Source organism: Lates calcarifer, unplaced genomic scaffold (assembly GCF_001640805.2).
Source record: "Lates calcarifer isolate ASB-BC8 unplaced genomic scaffold, TLL_Latcal_v3 _unitig_1072_quiver_2412, whole genome shotgun sequence".
Classification (NCBI taxonomy): Eukaryota; Metazoa; Chordata; class Actinopteri; family Centropomidae; genus Lates; species Lates calcarifer.
This window is the reverse complement of record NW_026115271.1, coordinates 3,605-20,415: the sequence shown is the minus strand read 5'-3', so window position 1 is coordinate 20,415 and position 16,811 is coordinate 3,605. Positions and strand designations below refer to the sequence as shown.

General features: G+C 35.1%; 1 protein-coding gene and 1 pseudogene across 1 annotated transcript; both read left to right on the top strand.

Moving 5' to 3' along the window:
• The first annotated feature begins 3,344 nt into the window (after positions 1-3,344).
• On the top strand, positions 3,345-4,226 carry LOC108886069 (immediate early response 3-interacting protein 1-like; annotated as a pseudogene).
• A 4,442-nt stretch (positions 4,227-8,668) lies between these two features.
• On the top strand, positions 8,669-11,807 carry LOC108886068 (haloacid dehalogenase-like hydrolase domain-containing protein 2). The gene is made up of 8 exons (XM_018680682.2): positions 8,669-8,805; positions 9,130-9,232; positions 9,372-9,477; positions 9,690-9,774; positions 10,170-10,335; positions 10,611-10,661; positions 11,003-11,066; positions 11,333-11,807. The coding sequence occupies exons 1-8, from the start codon at positions 8,705-8,707 to the stop codon at positions 11,434-11,436; spliced, it is 780 nt and encodes a 259-aa protein (XP_018536198.1). The 5' UTR covers positions 8,669-8,704; the 3' UTR covers positions 11,437-11,807.
• Positions 11,808-16,811: the final 5,004 nt, after the last annotated feature.

Sequence of the window (16,811 nt, the reverse complement as noted above, 5' to 3'; positions counted from 1 at the left end):
CACGCTTGTGCGCACATGATCGCAAGCCCCCGCACGTGCACCAAAACACACACGGAGAGTGCGCCGCATTCATGTAACCACAAAGTCACGCGACTGATGTGGCATTCTAGCTCATTTATAAGCATGTACGTGCACGTGCGCACATAAAATGTTCAAAATTGACAAATGTGTCTGGAAGAAGCAGATGGATCTGTCTGAGAGTAATGACACATTAATTTCACATTCAAATGAACTCCAACAAAAAAAATGATGTATGTTGCTGCTGCATATTTTAGAATTTTGACTTATTTTCGTGTATAATTGTGACGAAATCTTTATCATGTTCCATTTGTTTCAAAAATAGGAAAATGTGTTTTTAAGATGTGAATTTTTGAGACAGAACAATGTATTAACCCTAAGTGTATGTAAAAGTCTTGTCTGTTCGGAATTAATCCAACTTTTGCCTCTAACTTTTGTTTCTTTCAGATTCCCTACGCAAACATCATCAGAAAAGAAAAGATCAGCTCACATCTCAACAAGTAGCTAAAAGGTGACTGTTTTTTGATTTGATAATGCTGCCTTTCATCAGGACCTTTTTTATGGTTTGACAATTTACAGCCAGACCAGACCAAAACATACAATACAGTATCTGCAAATTAGACTGATGTTGTTTACTAAAGGTGGTGATTAAAAGATGAAAGTTTGCTGTGGAAGGTGCTTGACAATTAGTTATTGTAGCCCTTATTGTAACTCTTAGGACCATCAGTCTCTGAGAAACACTAAACCAGAATCTGACACTAATGTTTGATTTTTATTTATTTATTGTCTTTACAGGCAGAGTCAAGAAAAATCCATCTGAGAGTAAGAAGCTGCTTGGATTTCTGTGAATGTTCCAAGAAAAAAAAAGTTCAGAGGAAAACTGACAGAGAGATAAAAGAGAAAGACACAGACATATATATAATATACATTTTTAAGTATTCCTGGGACAGCGATTATGTGGCTGCTTTTTCCGCACCACCTCTGTTAATAGCCCTGCACTTAAACTCTGTCTGCTAAGAACTCATTCAGAGCAGCTTGTACTGCCACTGGGCAGCACGCTGGTAGAAGATTCATCTCTGTTTCCTTGGTCAAGTTTATTTCCTAGACTGTCTGAACTGAGAGGAACACAAACTGGTGACACCAGGAGACTCCTGCTCTTTCATCACTGCTGCATTTGCAGTCAGACTCCAAGCTTTATTCAACCAGGACCAAAGCAACCACGGCCTTTCTTGCCCTTTCTGAACTGTGAAACTTTTCTAGGGCAGCTGAAGACCACCAGGAAGGCAGTTGTAGACTTCTTCTTCAAAAAGAGAAACTTTTTCAAGCTCTTAAAAGAGAAACAGTCACAGATTCAGTAAGACTGTGAGTTTGTGACTGTGACTGCTGCTGGCCCACTTGTACATACACCAGACTGTGGGTGAGGATGGACTTAACACAAGACTTTTTGCTGTTGTTATTGTTGTTGTCGCTGTAGTATCACCAAATTGGACCCTGAAGAGAAACAAACACACCAACTTTTATTTATTTGTCCACATTAGATCCTTAAGGGATTCTCCTCATCACATCCAGTTGTGTTTATCAAAAAAACAAATCGTCATTAGTTATCACTGAAGAGATCAGATGTTGCTGGAGACTGATACACACAAGCTTAGCAAAGTTGTCCCTAACTTGAAGATGCCAGATGAAGAACAAAGTAAAGGGAAAAAGGGATCAGAGCACAGGAGCATTGGTGTTTTGGGTTTTGAACCTAATGGTGCAATTTGACCAGTATTAATACAAACGTTATGCAAGCTGTACACTGGCAGTTTGTGAGAGTGATTTGGTGTGTGAGAGTGAGTTCTGATTTTTAAAAAAAAGACAACAGTATTATGTCCAATGCAGATGTTGCTCCATCTGATTATGCTTTTTAAAAAAAATAAATAAAATAATAAAAAAAAACTTACCTTAAAACAATATCCTGTCACATCTACAGTATATAGTAAGAAGCAGTCTTCTGCTGTCGAGCATGTCGAACAGTACAGCTGGAGACCTTTGCTCAAAGGCACCCTGAAGGTACTTTTTAAGCTCCACCCAAGTTTTCTAACCATTAGCTTAGAGCTTCATTTCTACCCAAAGTAAAATTTCCACCATCAGCTGCTGAATCTGCCTCTACAAACTGTTTGGGGTATTGGTGAACACACAGTTCCAGGCCAATTCAGTGTACCTGTTTGCTCTCCAAAAAAACATCAGGGCCCACGAGGAGTGAAGTTTGTCTGTGTTGTATATCTAACCTGTAAATGATTTCACCCGACTGTATAAAATGTCATAAGTGAGAACACTGAACCTCACAGTCAAGTCTATCTATATGTGTTTGTTTGTTTATTTATTTGAGTATCAGACCTGATTGTGAAAATATTATTTATTACAATGTCAAAGAAAAAGAAAGAGACACGATGGTGACGGTGCAGTGACAATAAGAACTGGCCCTCATCTTGTTTATAGAATGAAATGAATGAATGGATAAAGCTGTCATTTACTGAGAAAAATGTTATCATTATAAACTGTTAATGCAGATGTATTTAAATATGTTCTTGTAGTTTCTCTACTATTTATGTGTAAATTAAAAGTCTATACAATAACCAGAATGGTTTCATGATTAGGACTGTAATGGAGATTTCTTTCAGCCAGTACCAAGCTTTATGTTAAAATTTATGATACTGTGGCTTATAATTCTGATTATTTGATATTCTTGAAAACAAAAAGTAGTTACATAAACACAGGAAGATATCAATTAGCGCCTTAGTTGCATTTTAACAGCATAAAAACGACAAAAAGAGCTCAGAGGCTTTAAGGAACCTCCAAAACTGAAAATAAAATAAATAATGTAAACACTTTATTAATGTGTTTAAATACATTTACAGTACTTACAAATAAAATGAAGATTAAAAAAATGTCACATACAGCAGCACAGATGTTGATAATAATATGAAAATCTGAAAATCAAAACATTAGGCATTTATACCAACACAGCATAATTACTCTGCGATGTCAGAAAAAAAGGTTTATTATTCTCTATTTAAAGGGAAAGATTAAGGGCAGAGTGGGTGTAAATATGGCACCGGCATAAATAAGGGGAAAAAAGAAAAAATTGTTGCGTAATTCACTCAACCGTCTTTATAAATTGTTTAAAAACCGCATTTTTATGATTTTTGTGTAAAAAAAAATTTCCTTTCTTAGGTTGAACACTGGGGGTGCAGCCTGAGGGGGCTATACTTCTGTTGCACGACCTCCGCAGCTCGTTTACGGCATCTGCATCTCTGGGAGTGGTGGACGAAGAAGAAGCAGCAGCAGGAGGAGGCGAAGAAGAAGTTGCCAGCATGGCGTTTACACTGTACACTCTCATCCAGACCGCTATTCTGTGCACTAATGCAATCGCTGTGTTGCATGAGGAGCGGTTTCTCAGCAAGAGTAAGTATACTGCCATGTTTTATACAACATACAACCCACATTTTATTGAGATAACGGTGAATAGCATGCTAAAAGCAGCTAGCTGGGAGTGTAACGTATACACTATTAGCTGGCTGCTACTCTCTCAGCTGTTTTAGGAAGAAAACTGTAGTTTGTTCATTAGAGAGTGATGAATTTTGTTGAATAAGATTTATTTTTAACCTTAAAGCTACTTAAGGGAGAATAAAAGGATCCACTAACACATCTTCTGTCATTGTTATTTTCATTTAATCCATTGCCACCTCCTGTCTGGTTTCTCCTGACTATATTCTTGTCCTTTCTATTTCCACCTCCTTCTCGTCCCTTTTGATCCCCTTCCCCCTGTCTTCAGTCGGCTGGGGTGAAAGGAGGTTTTGGAGATGATCCAGGAGTCAAAGCCCAGGTCCTCAATCTCATCGCTCAGTTCGGACTGTCATGAGAGGTTGGAAAACGAATATATTTGACACCCAGTCTTGCTATTTAGAGTTTAAGATTTTGCAGGTAAAGCTACTAGTGAGAAGCATTTGTTTATGTTTTTTTCTCCTCTTTTTTGTTTTTACAGTGCCTTTAATAATAGTGAATTCAGCCTGCATCGTCCTTTTGTTGCTGTTTGGTTAAGCACCTACATGGAGGCAGAGGACCAGCCGTGTGCCAAGGAAAAACTACGTACACTCAACACAGATACTCACTGAACTGTGTGTCATTCGGAGACATCTGCCTTTGCCAGTCTTCAACAGTGTGGAAAAAAATAACGTTTGGAGGAATAGTAAAAGAAAAAAAGAAAGAAAAAACCCCACCAAAGTAACCTTCAGAACTGAAACAAAAGAGAATTCCGTTGCCCTGTAACCCTCCTTTCAGTGTGACACCAAGAGGTATAACATATAAGGTAATGTCAGCCCATAGGTCTGTGTTGTGCTGCACAGTGTTTGTCTGCTTTCATCATCACGTCATCACAGACACATTGAAGGGAAGTTGTTTCAGTGATTTCCTGGTGATATGTGTCTAATGTTTTATTTAGTCTTACCAAGGAGGAACTTGTTACTTTTAATAGATATGACAAAGGAGTGTTGTCAGCTGCAGGTCTGGAAAGTATTTCCAGTTTCACTTCCCATACAGACGATGGGCAGCAGCCACTCTTCTGTACCAAAACACATAGCAGTGTACACTATATGTCTTAACATAGGGTCCAGTAACGGTTCTAACCAAGCAATTTTCCAGATTAAAATTTAGGTCAGCAGTGAAAACTTGAGTAAGTGTTCATAGATAATGCTTGGAGATCATAAATAATGCTTGTGGCTGCTGCTAAAATCTGTAATCCTTGTCAGTTGAACAGTTTTCTTTTAAAAGCTGTGGACTTCGTAATGTGGGATTTAGGATTTGTATACACTTTGTCAAAGAGACTGTTACTGTGAGATTTTCCTCTTGCAGAACTTTGTAAAGACACTTTGCTAAGACAGGAGGTGTTGAAACAGTTGTTGACTCATTTGTGACTCAGTGTTTCACAGTCCCAAACTTGAACAAAAAGTTAAATATGTGTAATGTCATTTTTAAGCAATGTTGCCAAACACAGCTCAGAAACAATGTACATTTGAACTGTTTACACATCAGTACCTTCTCAGTGTCACAGACATTGTTGGAATGGTATGTTATCTTGAAATAAAATGTATTGTTCAGTGTAATTAAATTCCTGTTATGGTCTTTTCTTTCTACAAGTGTGGCAGTAGGGGAATAGAGAACATCTGGATAAGAGCTTCTGCTGTTAGCATCTGGCAGCTACTTTGAGTTGGGAAAGGGTCTACTCTAAAGTAAGTGTCACTTTTACTGCAGTACATTTGAAATGAGTACCATCTTGCTTTTATAGGAATGTATTTTACAGCAGTACCTTTACTCACACTTGACGAAGTAACTATTTTTGCTCAAGTAGGATGCTACAGTATCTCCTCCCCCACTGTGCTGTATAGATACAGTAGCCTACACGCCATGTTTGTCGCATCTATCCCTGGCTCCACTTCATTAATAATCCCCATATGTTGTGAATTATCAACATTCCCTCCCCTGCTAAGCTGAACAAATATTTTTATTAACAGTAGTTTTGATTCGGAATAAAAATAGGGAGTGGAGAGGTTATAAGGGGATCTGCTGGAATTAGAAGCATATGTTTATCAGGGGGATTTGCACAGTAAAGCCACTTTGATCTGTGATTAGTCCGAGTTTAGCTGTTGGTTCACTGTGAAATCTGTAAGCGATCACAGGCAAGTGGAAGTGAACATGTATCTGCTCTTCACAGGTCAGGATGTGTGTTGTCTGGGGTCTGTGGTCTGTCAATGATAAATCATACAGATGTGTTTTGACTTTTCCATTCCTCATTTTAACTGCTCAAATGTAAAAATTTTCAAATTTTCATTTGTTGGACCACTTGTTAGTTTAATGAGTTTAAATCCAAAAACACAAATTAACCATTTGAAAACTGGGGCCATCAGCCATAATTGTTATAATTATATGCAGGCCTACATATTTATATACATACACAGCTCTAATGGAATAAATCTATATAATTACATTTAAAAGAAGTCAGTCCTCATTTTTGGAAAGTCTACATTCTGAGTCTGCATAGAAAAATACTGGTATTGAAAGTTTTCAATAAACATTGAGATAAAAAGATGATCAGATTTTTCATGTTAAGCAATTTTAATATCATTTACCAACACAAAAATGTGGAAATGAGGCCAAAATATATAAAACCCAGAGAAAAAAAATATGTGACCAGAAAGTCCAACGTTTGTTCACAACAAGAGAGGCCAGGGAAAGCACCAAAAGAAAGGAACACCAGGAAAATAACTAAAGGTCAGCAAAAGAAGGAATTAAAAACAAAAACAAACCAGAATAAAAATCAGAAACAAAACATTACACTAAATCAGAGTTGTAAGAAGGGATTTGCAAGATGGTACTTATTTAGATATTTTGTTCCAGACAGAAATTTACAGTTGTTAGATTACTTCTCCAATGTAATGTTTTTCATAGCTATCATCTGAGCTACATAATATTTATGCACAAAAACTGAAAACTAAAAAAACATTATGTAGAGGTAACGTGAAAAGAGGATTTGATCAGTGATGTCTGGCATCGGTGCAGAGTGACGGTTTTTAATGTTTTGATAATACCTCCCACCATATTAAATCTATCCGAGTGCCCTGAAAGATCAACTAATGCGATACATCTGTTGGTTGTTAGTGGGATGGGACACATATGTTTTGTTTTTGTTTTTGTTTTTTTTCTAATGAGTGATTAAGTGGTTAAAGATAACCCTCTATCTGATTACAGCATATAAATTGGAAAAATAGTAATAATGGAGAGAAGAAGAAAGACTAATATCAAAAAGAGAGAGTGATATTTAAACAGCCCCCAACCCCCGACACCACACCCCTCCAGAAAAAATATCCAATAGTTTAACATAATCAAGGAATTGCAAAGTGAATAGCAGCAGTTGCAGTGTATGATCTGCAGGGGGCCAGCACCAACCCGCCCGGTGAAAACAAGTTCACTTTTAAAGCGAAGAAGAATAAAACGCCAACAGGAAGCAGGAGGGTGAGCTGCTGCTGAGCAGAGGTGAGAAGTGCTGTTTGCCTCAGTCATACAAACATTATTAAATTCCGCCCCTTTGTTGAATTAAAACAGCAGCGTTTTGTAAGAGGAATGAATTCGCTGAATGTTCAAAAACGGAAAGTTGCTAAGCACGTACATTTTATATTTTATCATTCATGTGTGGAAACAAGCTGCAAGTCAGTAACAGTGAAGAGGAAGGGTTTTAGACTACTTTTGCTACTCAAACCAGGCTGGTCTACAGTGTTTTATCTGGTTGTATGTGTAATTGTGGTTGAAATGTGCCATTCTGATGTTATAATAATCAGTTTGACATGTCATTTGTGATGTTAGGAAAGCACAGGTGTAATTTTATAGCATTATCAATGGCTGCATCCCATTTAGGTGATCCAGAGGGAAAGCCATGCTGTTAATCATGCTGGCTAAATGACATGGCGTAGTTGGGCTCTTAAATAGAATGGAGCCATCCTTTATGTTATTAGTTACTTGTTATGTTATGTTATTAGTTAGTAAATCAAATACAATCCATCGTGTCTTCTAAAGATTTCTTCCAAAATCCACCTACTATATTTAGTATAATAGGAAACTGGGATTTCTAGGAATAGTAATTATTTCTAATAGATAATGTTAATATTATTTCCTGTTTTTCTCAGGCTTTCTGCCAGTTTACCTCCTCTGATAAGAGTTCAGTGCAGAAACCTGATAAATAAATTAAAAACAACATTATTAACTGTGATAAAGCTACTAAAATCCACTGTTGAATACTACAGACACACTAGGAGTCAGTTCTAGAGAACTGTGAAGCTTGCTACAGCCCCCGTTTCCCCTTCAGCACCTCTGGTTTACACACACTCACGTACACAAAATATGCTCAGAAATAAGCTTATTCTCAGTTTGGCACTCCTCACAGTTTCCTGTTATTAGTTGAGATAAATACAAATAATAGCCACAGGACGTAAAGGCTAAGTGTGTGTGTTTAAGCTTTTTTGGGTGGGTATTAAGAGCATTAATTGTACACTCACATTGATAACTACATGACACAAACCCAAGCATTTCTAAATAAAAGGGATCACATAGTCCAAAATCAAATACCAGTAAAATAAAATCCTAAAATCTGTATTCTAGGCAGGAAACCATAAATGCTTGAGACAAACTGGTCAATAATCCTCTCAGTTTGTGCTGATGTAGGTTTGAATAACGCAATAATCTGATCAGTTCTGCCACTACCGATGTGAATTATGATTAATGAATGTGTAATCTCTAAAATAATACATTATTTTGAAAGAATAAGCTCTGAACTGGCAACAGCCATAGCTGGAGGTATTACGTTTTTGGGTTGTCCATCCTTCTGTACTTACATGCTTGTCCATCTGTCTGCCCCATTCCCATGAATGTGATAGCTCAGTACTGCCTGAGGAGATTTCTTCAAATCTGAAGAAATGTCATATGTAAGGGTTTAGAAAATATAATCTGGGAGCCAAAACCTGTTGAAAATGTTGTCCATTAAGTGTTTGGCTGTCTGGTTTGTTCAAAGTGTGCAAATGTCCAAACAACAGTCCAAGACCAAAGGGTGTCAGAGCAAATGCAGATACCAACATGTCGTCCTCTGCAGGTCTACAGCATGGCAGGCAGACAAGCTCTGAAGGCCGTGCTCATTGACTTGAGTGGAACCCTACATATAGAAGACACGGCAGTACCTGGGGCGCAGGAAGCCCTCAACAGGTAGGAAACTACGACCAAACCAGAGGAAGCTATAAAATGGAAGGTCAAGCGTTTGAATGTTACTACATGAGTGAAAGTTAAGAGGGCTCTGGGTCTTTAAGCTGAGGACTGAAAACCAGTGGTATACTTTTTATGTCTCCACACTGGTGTCAGGGTTTGATTGTCAAAGGTCAAAGGTCAATGTCAGGGTGTGTTAATGTTCATGTGAATGCAGTATATCAAGAACACCTAGAAGGAATTTTATTATATCTGGCACAGTCGTTCACCTGGACTCATAATGAGTTTGATGGTCAAAGGTTAAGGTCACAGTTTTGGTGCTGTCAGGTTGCGCCAGGCGTCTGTAGCTGTGAAATTTGTGACCAATACAACCAAGGAGAGTAAGAGGAACTTACTTGAACGACTTCAACATCTCAACTTCAATGTCCAGGTAAAACACTAAAGTCATTTTATCTAGTGCAGAAGCTTTTACTGTAATGTTAAAGAAATATCTGTATATACAGCATTATCTGTATGTCCCAAAAAGGTGAATCTTTTGCTTTGTTTATAAAAAAACCTGTGTTGTGCAGGAAAAAGAGATCTTCACTTCTCTGAGTGCAGCGAGGAGTCTGTTAGAGCAGAAACAACACAGACCTCTGCTGCTGGTGGAGGACAGTGCACTGGAGGACTTCACTGGTACTGGATTGAAGTGTGTGTGTGTGTGTGTGTGTGTGTGTGTGTGTGTGTGTGTGTGTGTGTGAGAGAGAGAGAGAAAGAGAAAGAGAGAGTGAGAGAGACTGTGTTTCAGTTGGAGAATGAACTGTTTTTATTTAGATTTTTCTTCAATTTTCACAACTGACTGACTGATTCCTTTCAGACACTTACTTTAAACGTCCCTCTATTTTCAGGTATTGACAAATCAGAACCAAACGCTGTTGTCATCGGGCTTGCTCCTGATCACTTCAACTACCAAACACTCAACAAGGCTTTCAGGTGGTAAACTCATTCATAAGACACATTCTTCAGTGAATCACAGGACATTTTTGTATGTTATAAATCAGTGAAGATATGGGCTGAGATGTTTTTCCATTGGGTCATATGATTTAACACTTTAAATTATAACTTTTTTTTTTTTTTTTCTTTTTTTTTACCATTTTTTGTTTTCTCTGACTCTCCTTTTATTTCTTATTATTTTAAAAGTGGACCTAACTCAACTACGTCCTTTAATCATTTTTCTCTTTAACCAGTAGAAATGCAGGATTATTGATAGAATAAACAGTAAACCTCCAGTCAGACTAGACTTTACAATGCTTAATTTCCTTGTTTACTCCTGAATATTATTTTGATACAGTCAGCGCAGCCTGTTGATCATGTACATTTCTCCCCAGAATGATTCTGGATGGAGCTCCTCTCATCGCCATCCATAAGGCTCGGTACTATAAACGTAAGGATGGCTTAGCCCTCGGTCCTGGGCCCTTTGTGACAGGACTGGAGTACGCCACAGACTGTAAAGCTACTGTGGTGGGAAAGCCAGAAAAGACTTTTTTCACACAGGTAAGAAATTCAGTTTTATATTTAATACCCTTTTCATTCAAATAAAAGAGAAAAGGCTTTTGTATTTGTCTCAAATATTAATATATAACACCCTACTCCTCGGAAATAAAATTTTTAATGGTTTGAAATCCAACTCATGCTTCCATAATATTTGCTGACCAAAACAGCAATGACAGAAGTCATTGTCTGAAAAGATCAGAGTTAACTAACACACTTGATAAATGGTTAAGTGAGAATTCTCTTCTCATTTTCTTCTGGTTGTGTCCTCCAAACAGGCTCTGTCTGATTTAGGATGTAGCCCCAGTGAAGCTGTCATGATAGGAGATGTAAGTATGCTGTCAATTGTGATTCATTAAAAACAATTCAATCAAATTAATTTCCAACATTTAGCCAAAACACTTGGCTAATATTGGTAATGGAGCATTCACCTGAAATAGAATAAAACATTAGTCAAAAAAATCTGTGAACAGGAACATGACTGTATTAACAACTGTACATTTTATTCTCTACTTGCACAATGTAGTGATGTAGTTCTGTTTTATGAACTACACATCTGTTAAGTTCTGGTCAACCTGCTGTCAACTCCACAGTAACATTTTGGAAGTGGAGAATTACAGATTTATTGTTGGTCTGTGATGGTCTGTGTCCCTTTGTTGTTTTCTTATAGGATGCACGAGATGATGTAGGTGGGGCTCAGAATGCAGGGATGTTGGGTATTCTAGTCAAAACTGGTAAGAACATTTTTTTAAACTTCTTTTTCCAGTTTATTTTCATCCTTCCACCAGTTTCACTTCCTCTTCCAGTTTTTCAACAATTGACTATTGCACAGTGATGTCTGTTGTCATTGTCTTCTTCCTCCACTGCCATGTGTTCATTGTAAGCAACAATTAATGTTACCTTGGATTTGATGCCATTATCTATATACTAAACCAATTATTATGATCATTGTTGTTTTTGTGGCTGATGCCATTCCACCTTCTCTCCTGTCATCTTTCAGGTAAATACAGAGAAGGAGATGAAAATAAAATCAACCCTCCTCCCCACCTGACATGTGACAGCTTCCCAGATGCTGTTGAACACATCCTGAAAAACCTGCTATAAGTTACAAGTAACAATAAAACTCTGTGGTTTCATTTTCTTAGTCTTTGATTTGCAAAAGAAATACTCTAGCCATCAGTTATCAGTGTTGTAGGGTTAGAAATACTAGTGTTACCTGAGGGTAGGCAAGAGTTATAAAAGGATTCCTGTCATCCTAAATGTGTCCAAAAATCCTGTAAATGTAAACTTGTCCTTTTGAGTGTTGGAATGTGTGCTCTCTTTAGGTCCCAAATGCATTTTAGAAGTACCAACCATCTGTTGCCACAGTAACAAATGCTTTGTCATTTTATCATTGTGTATAAATTTCAGTTTGAATTAGAAATATTACACTGGAAACAACTGTGCAGAAAAACAATAAAACATCAGAATTTGGAGTATGTTGAGTATTGCAATTTTATTGCAATCATTTGTGGCGTGGAACCATAAGATGCAAGATGCATTGTATTTAGCACAGAATGCATTATTGTAGTGCTTGGTGAACTTATAGCTGATTTTAAGTTTATTTGAATTCTGAACAAATTACGTCAAATTATTTCATACTGTAACATTTTTATGACATTTTTGATGCCATATTATACTGACATTTTAAATATATTGACATATTTATGATGCCATACTATATTATAACATTTATACCATATTTTTGACTATAGTGTGGTGTTTTTACCACATTTTTGAAGCTATGTTTTACTATGACACGTTTATGACATTTTTGATGACATATGTTACCATGACATTTTTGACGCCATGCTATACTATGACATTTTTGTGACATTTTTCACACCATGCTATACTATGACATTTTTACCACATTTCTGACGCCATATTACATTGACATTTTTATGACATTTTTGACACCATACTATACTATGACATTTTTATTACATTTTTCATGCCATACGTTACCACAACATTTTTGACATATTTTTGACACCATACTATAGTATGACATTTTTTTGACATTTTTGATGTCATACTATACTATGACATTTTTGTTACATTTTTCATGCCATATGTTTCCACATTTTTGTTACATTTTTGAAGCCATATGTTACCACAACATTTTTGACATATTTCTGACGCCATGCTATACTATGACATTTTTACCATATTTTTGACACCCTGCTATACTGTGATGTTTCTGACATTTTTCACGCCATACATAACCACATTTTTGACACCATACTACTATGACATTTTTGTGACATTTTTCACGCCATACGTTACCACAACATTTTTGACATATTTTTGACACCATACTATGGTATGACATTTTTTTGACATTTTTGATGTCATACTATACTATGACATTTTTGACATTTTTCACTCCATACATTACCATGACATTTTTGACAAATTTTTGATGCCATACTATACTATGACATTTTTATTACATTTTTGAAGCCATACGTTACCACAACATTTTTGACATATTTTTGACACCATACTATAGTATGACATTTTTAACACATTTTTGATGTCATACTATACTATGACATTTTTGACATTTTTCACTCCATACATTACCATGACATTTTTGACAAATTTTTGATGCCATACTATACTATGACATTTTTGTGACATTTTTCACACCATGCTATACTATGACATTTTTACCACATTTCTGACGCCATATTACATTGACATTTTTATGACATTTTTGACACCATACTATACTATGACATTTTTATTACATTTTTCATGCCATACGTTACCACAACATTTTTGACATATTTTTGACACCATACTATAGTATGACATTTTTTTGACATTTTTGATGTCATACTATACTATGACATTTTTGTTACATTTTTCATGCCATACGTTTCCACATTTTTGTTACATTTTTGAAGCCATATGTTACCACAACATTTTTGACATATTTCTGACGCCATGCTATACTATGACATTTTTACCATATTTTTGACACCCTGCTATACTGTGATGTTTCTGACATTTTTCACGCCATACATAACCACATTTTTGACACCATACTACTATGACATTTTTGTGACATTTTTCACGCCATACGTTACCACAACATTTTTGACATATTTTTGACACCATACTATGGTATGACATTTTTTTGACATTTTTGATGTCATACTATACTATGACATTTTTGACATTTTTCACTCCATACATTACCATGACATTTTTGACAAATTTTTGATGCCATACTATACTATGACATTTTTATTACATTTTTGAAGCCATACGTTACCACAACATTTTTGACATATTTTTGACACCATACTATAGTATGACATTTTTTTGACATTTTTGATGTCATACTATACTATGACATTTTTGACATTTTTCACTCCATACATTACCATGACATTTTTGACAAATTTTTGATGCCATACTATACTATGACATTTTTGTGACATTTTTCACACCATGCTATACTATGACATTTTTACCACATTTCTGACGCCATATTACATTGACATTTTTATGACATTTTTGACACCATACTATACTATGACATTTTTATTACATTTTTCATGCCATACGTTACCACAACATTTTTGACATATTTTTGACACCATACTATAGTATGACATTTTTTTGACATTTTTGATGTCATACTATACTATGACATTTTTGTTACATTTTTCATGCCATACGTTTCCACATTTTTGTTACATTTTTGAAGCCATATGTTACCACAACATTTTTGACATATTTCTGACGCCATGCTATACTATGACATTTTTACCATATTTTTGACACCCTGCTATACTGTGATGTTTCTGACATTTTTCACGCCATACATAACCACATTTTTGACACCATACTACTATGACATTTTTGTGACATTTTTCACGCCATACATTACCACAACATTTTTGACATATTTTTGACACCATACTATGGTATGACATTTTTTTGACATTTTTGATGTCATACTATACTATGACATTTTTGACATTTTTCACTCCATACATTACCATGACATTTTTGACAAATTTTTGATGCCATACTATACTATGACATTTTTATTACATTTTTGAAGCCATACGTTACCACAACATTTTTGACATATTTTTGACACCATACTATAGTATGACATTTTTAACACATTTTTGATGTCATACTATACTATGACATTTTTGACATTTTTCACTCCATACATTACCATGACATTTTTGACAAATTTTTGATGCCATACTATACTATGACATTTTTGTGACATTTTTCACACCATGCTATACTATGACATTTTTACCACATTTCTGACGCCATATTACATTGACATTTTTATGACATTTTTGACACCATACTATACTATGACATTTTTATTACATTTTTCATGCCATACGTTACCACAACATTTTTGACATATTTTTGACACCATACTATAGTATGACATTTTTTTGACATTTTTGATGTCATACTATACTATGACATTTTTGTTACATTTTTCATGCCATACGTTTCCACATTTTTGTTACATTTTTGAAGCCATATGTTACCACAACATTTTTGACATATTTCTGACGCCATGCTATACTATGACATTTTTACCATATTTTTGACACCCTGCTATACTGTGATGTTTCTGACATTTTTCACGCCATACATAACCACATTTTTGACACCATACTACTATGACATTTTTGTGACATTTTTGAAGCCATACGTTACCACAACATTTTTGACATATTTTTGACACCATACTATACTATGACATTTTTATTACATTTTTGAAGCCATACGTTACCACAACATTTTTGACATATTTTTGACACCATACTATAGTATGACATTTTTAACACATTTTTGATGTCATACTATACTATGACATTTTTGACATTTTTCACTCCATACATTACCATGACATTTTTGACAAATTTTTGATGCCATACTATACTATGACATTTTTGTGACATTTTTCACACCATGCTATACTATGACATTTTTACCACATTTCTGACGCCATATTACATTGACATTTTTATGACATTTTTGACACCATACTATACTATGACATTTTTATTACATTTTTCATGCCATACGTTACCACAACATTTTTGACATATTTTTGACACCATACTATAGTATGACATTTTTTTGACATTTTTGATGTCATACTATACTATGACATTTTTGTTACATTTTTCATGCCATACGTTTCCACATTTTTGTTACATTTTTGAAGCCATATGTTACCACAACATTTTTGACATATTTCTGACGCCATGCTATACTATGACATTTTTACCATATTTTTGACACCCTGCTATACTGTGATGTTTCTGACATTTTTCACGCCATACATAACCACATTTTTGACACCATACTACTATGACATTTTTGTGACATTTTTGAAGCCATACGTTACCACAACATTTTTGACATATTTTTGACACCATACTATAGTATGACATTTTTTTGACATTTTTGATGTCATACTATACTATGACATTTTTGACATTTTTCACTCCATACATTACCATGACATTTTTGACAAATTTTTGATGCCATACTATACTATGACATTTTTATTACATTTTTGAAGCCATACGTTACCACAACATTTTTGACATATTTTTGACACCATACTATAGTATGACATTTTTTTGACATTTTTGATGTCATACTATACTATGACATTTTTGTTACATTTTTCATGCCATACGTTTCCACATTTTTGTTACATTTTTGAAGCCATATGTTACCACAACATTTTTGACATATTTCTGACGCCATGCTATACTATGACATTTTTACCATATTTTTGACACCCTGCTATACTGTGATGTTTCTGACATTTTTCACGCCATACATAACCATTTTTGACACCATACTACTATGACATTTTTGTGACATTTTTGAAGCCATACGTTACCACAACATTTTTGACATATTTTTGACACCATACTATAGTATGACATTTTTTTGACATTTTTGATGTCATACTATACTATGACATTTTTGACATTTTTCACTCCATACATTACCATGACATTTTTGACAAATTTTTGATGCCATACTATACTATGACATTTTTATTACATTTTTGAAGCCATACGTTACCACAACATTTTTGACATATTTTTGACACCATACTATAGTATGACATTTTTTTGACATTTTTGATGTCATACTATACTATGACATTTTTGTTACATTTTTCATGCCATACGTTTCCACATTTTTGTTACATTTTTGAAGCCATATGTTACCACAACATTTTTGACATATTTCTGACGCCATGCTATACTATGACATTTTTACCATATTTTTGACACCCTGCTATACTGTGATGTTTCTGACATTTTTCACGCCATACATAACCACATTTTTGACACCATACTACTATGACATTTTTGTGACATTTTTGAAGCCATACGTTACCACAACATTTT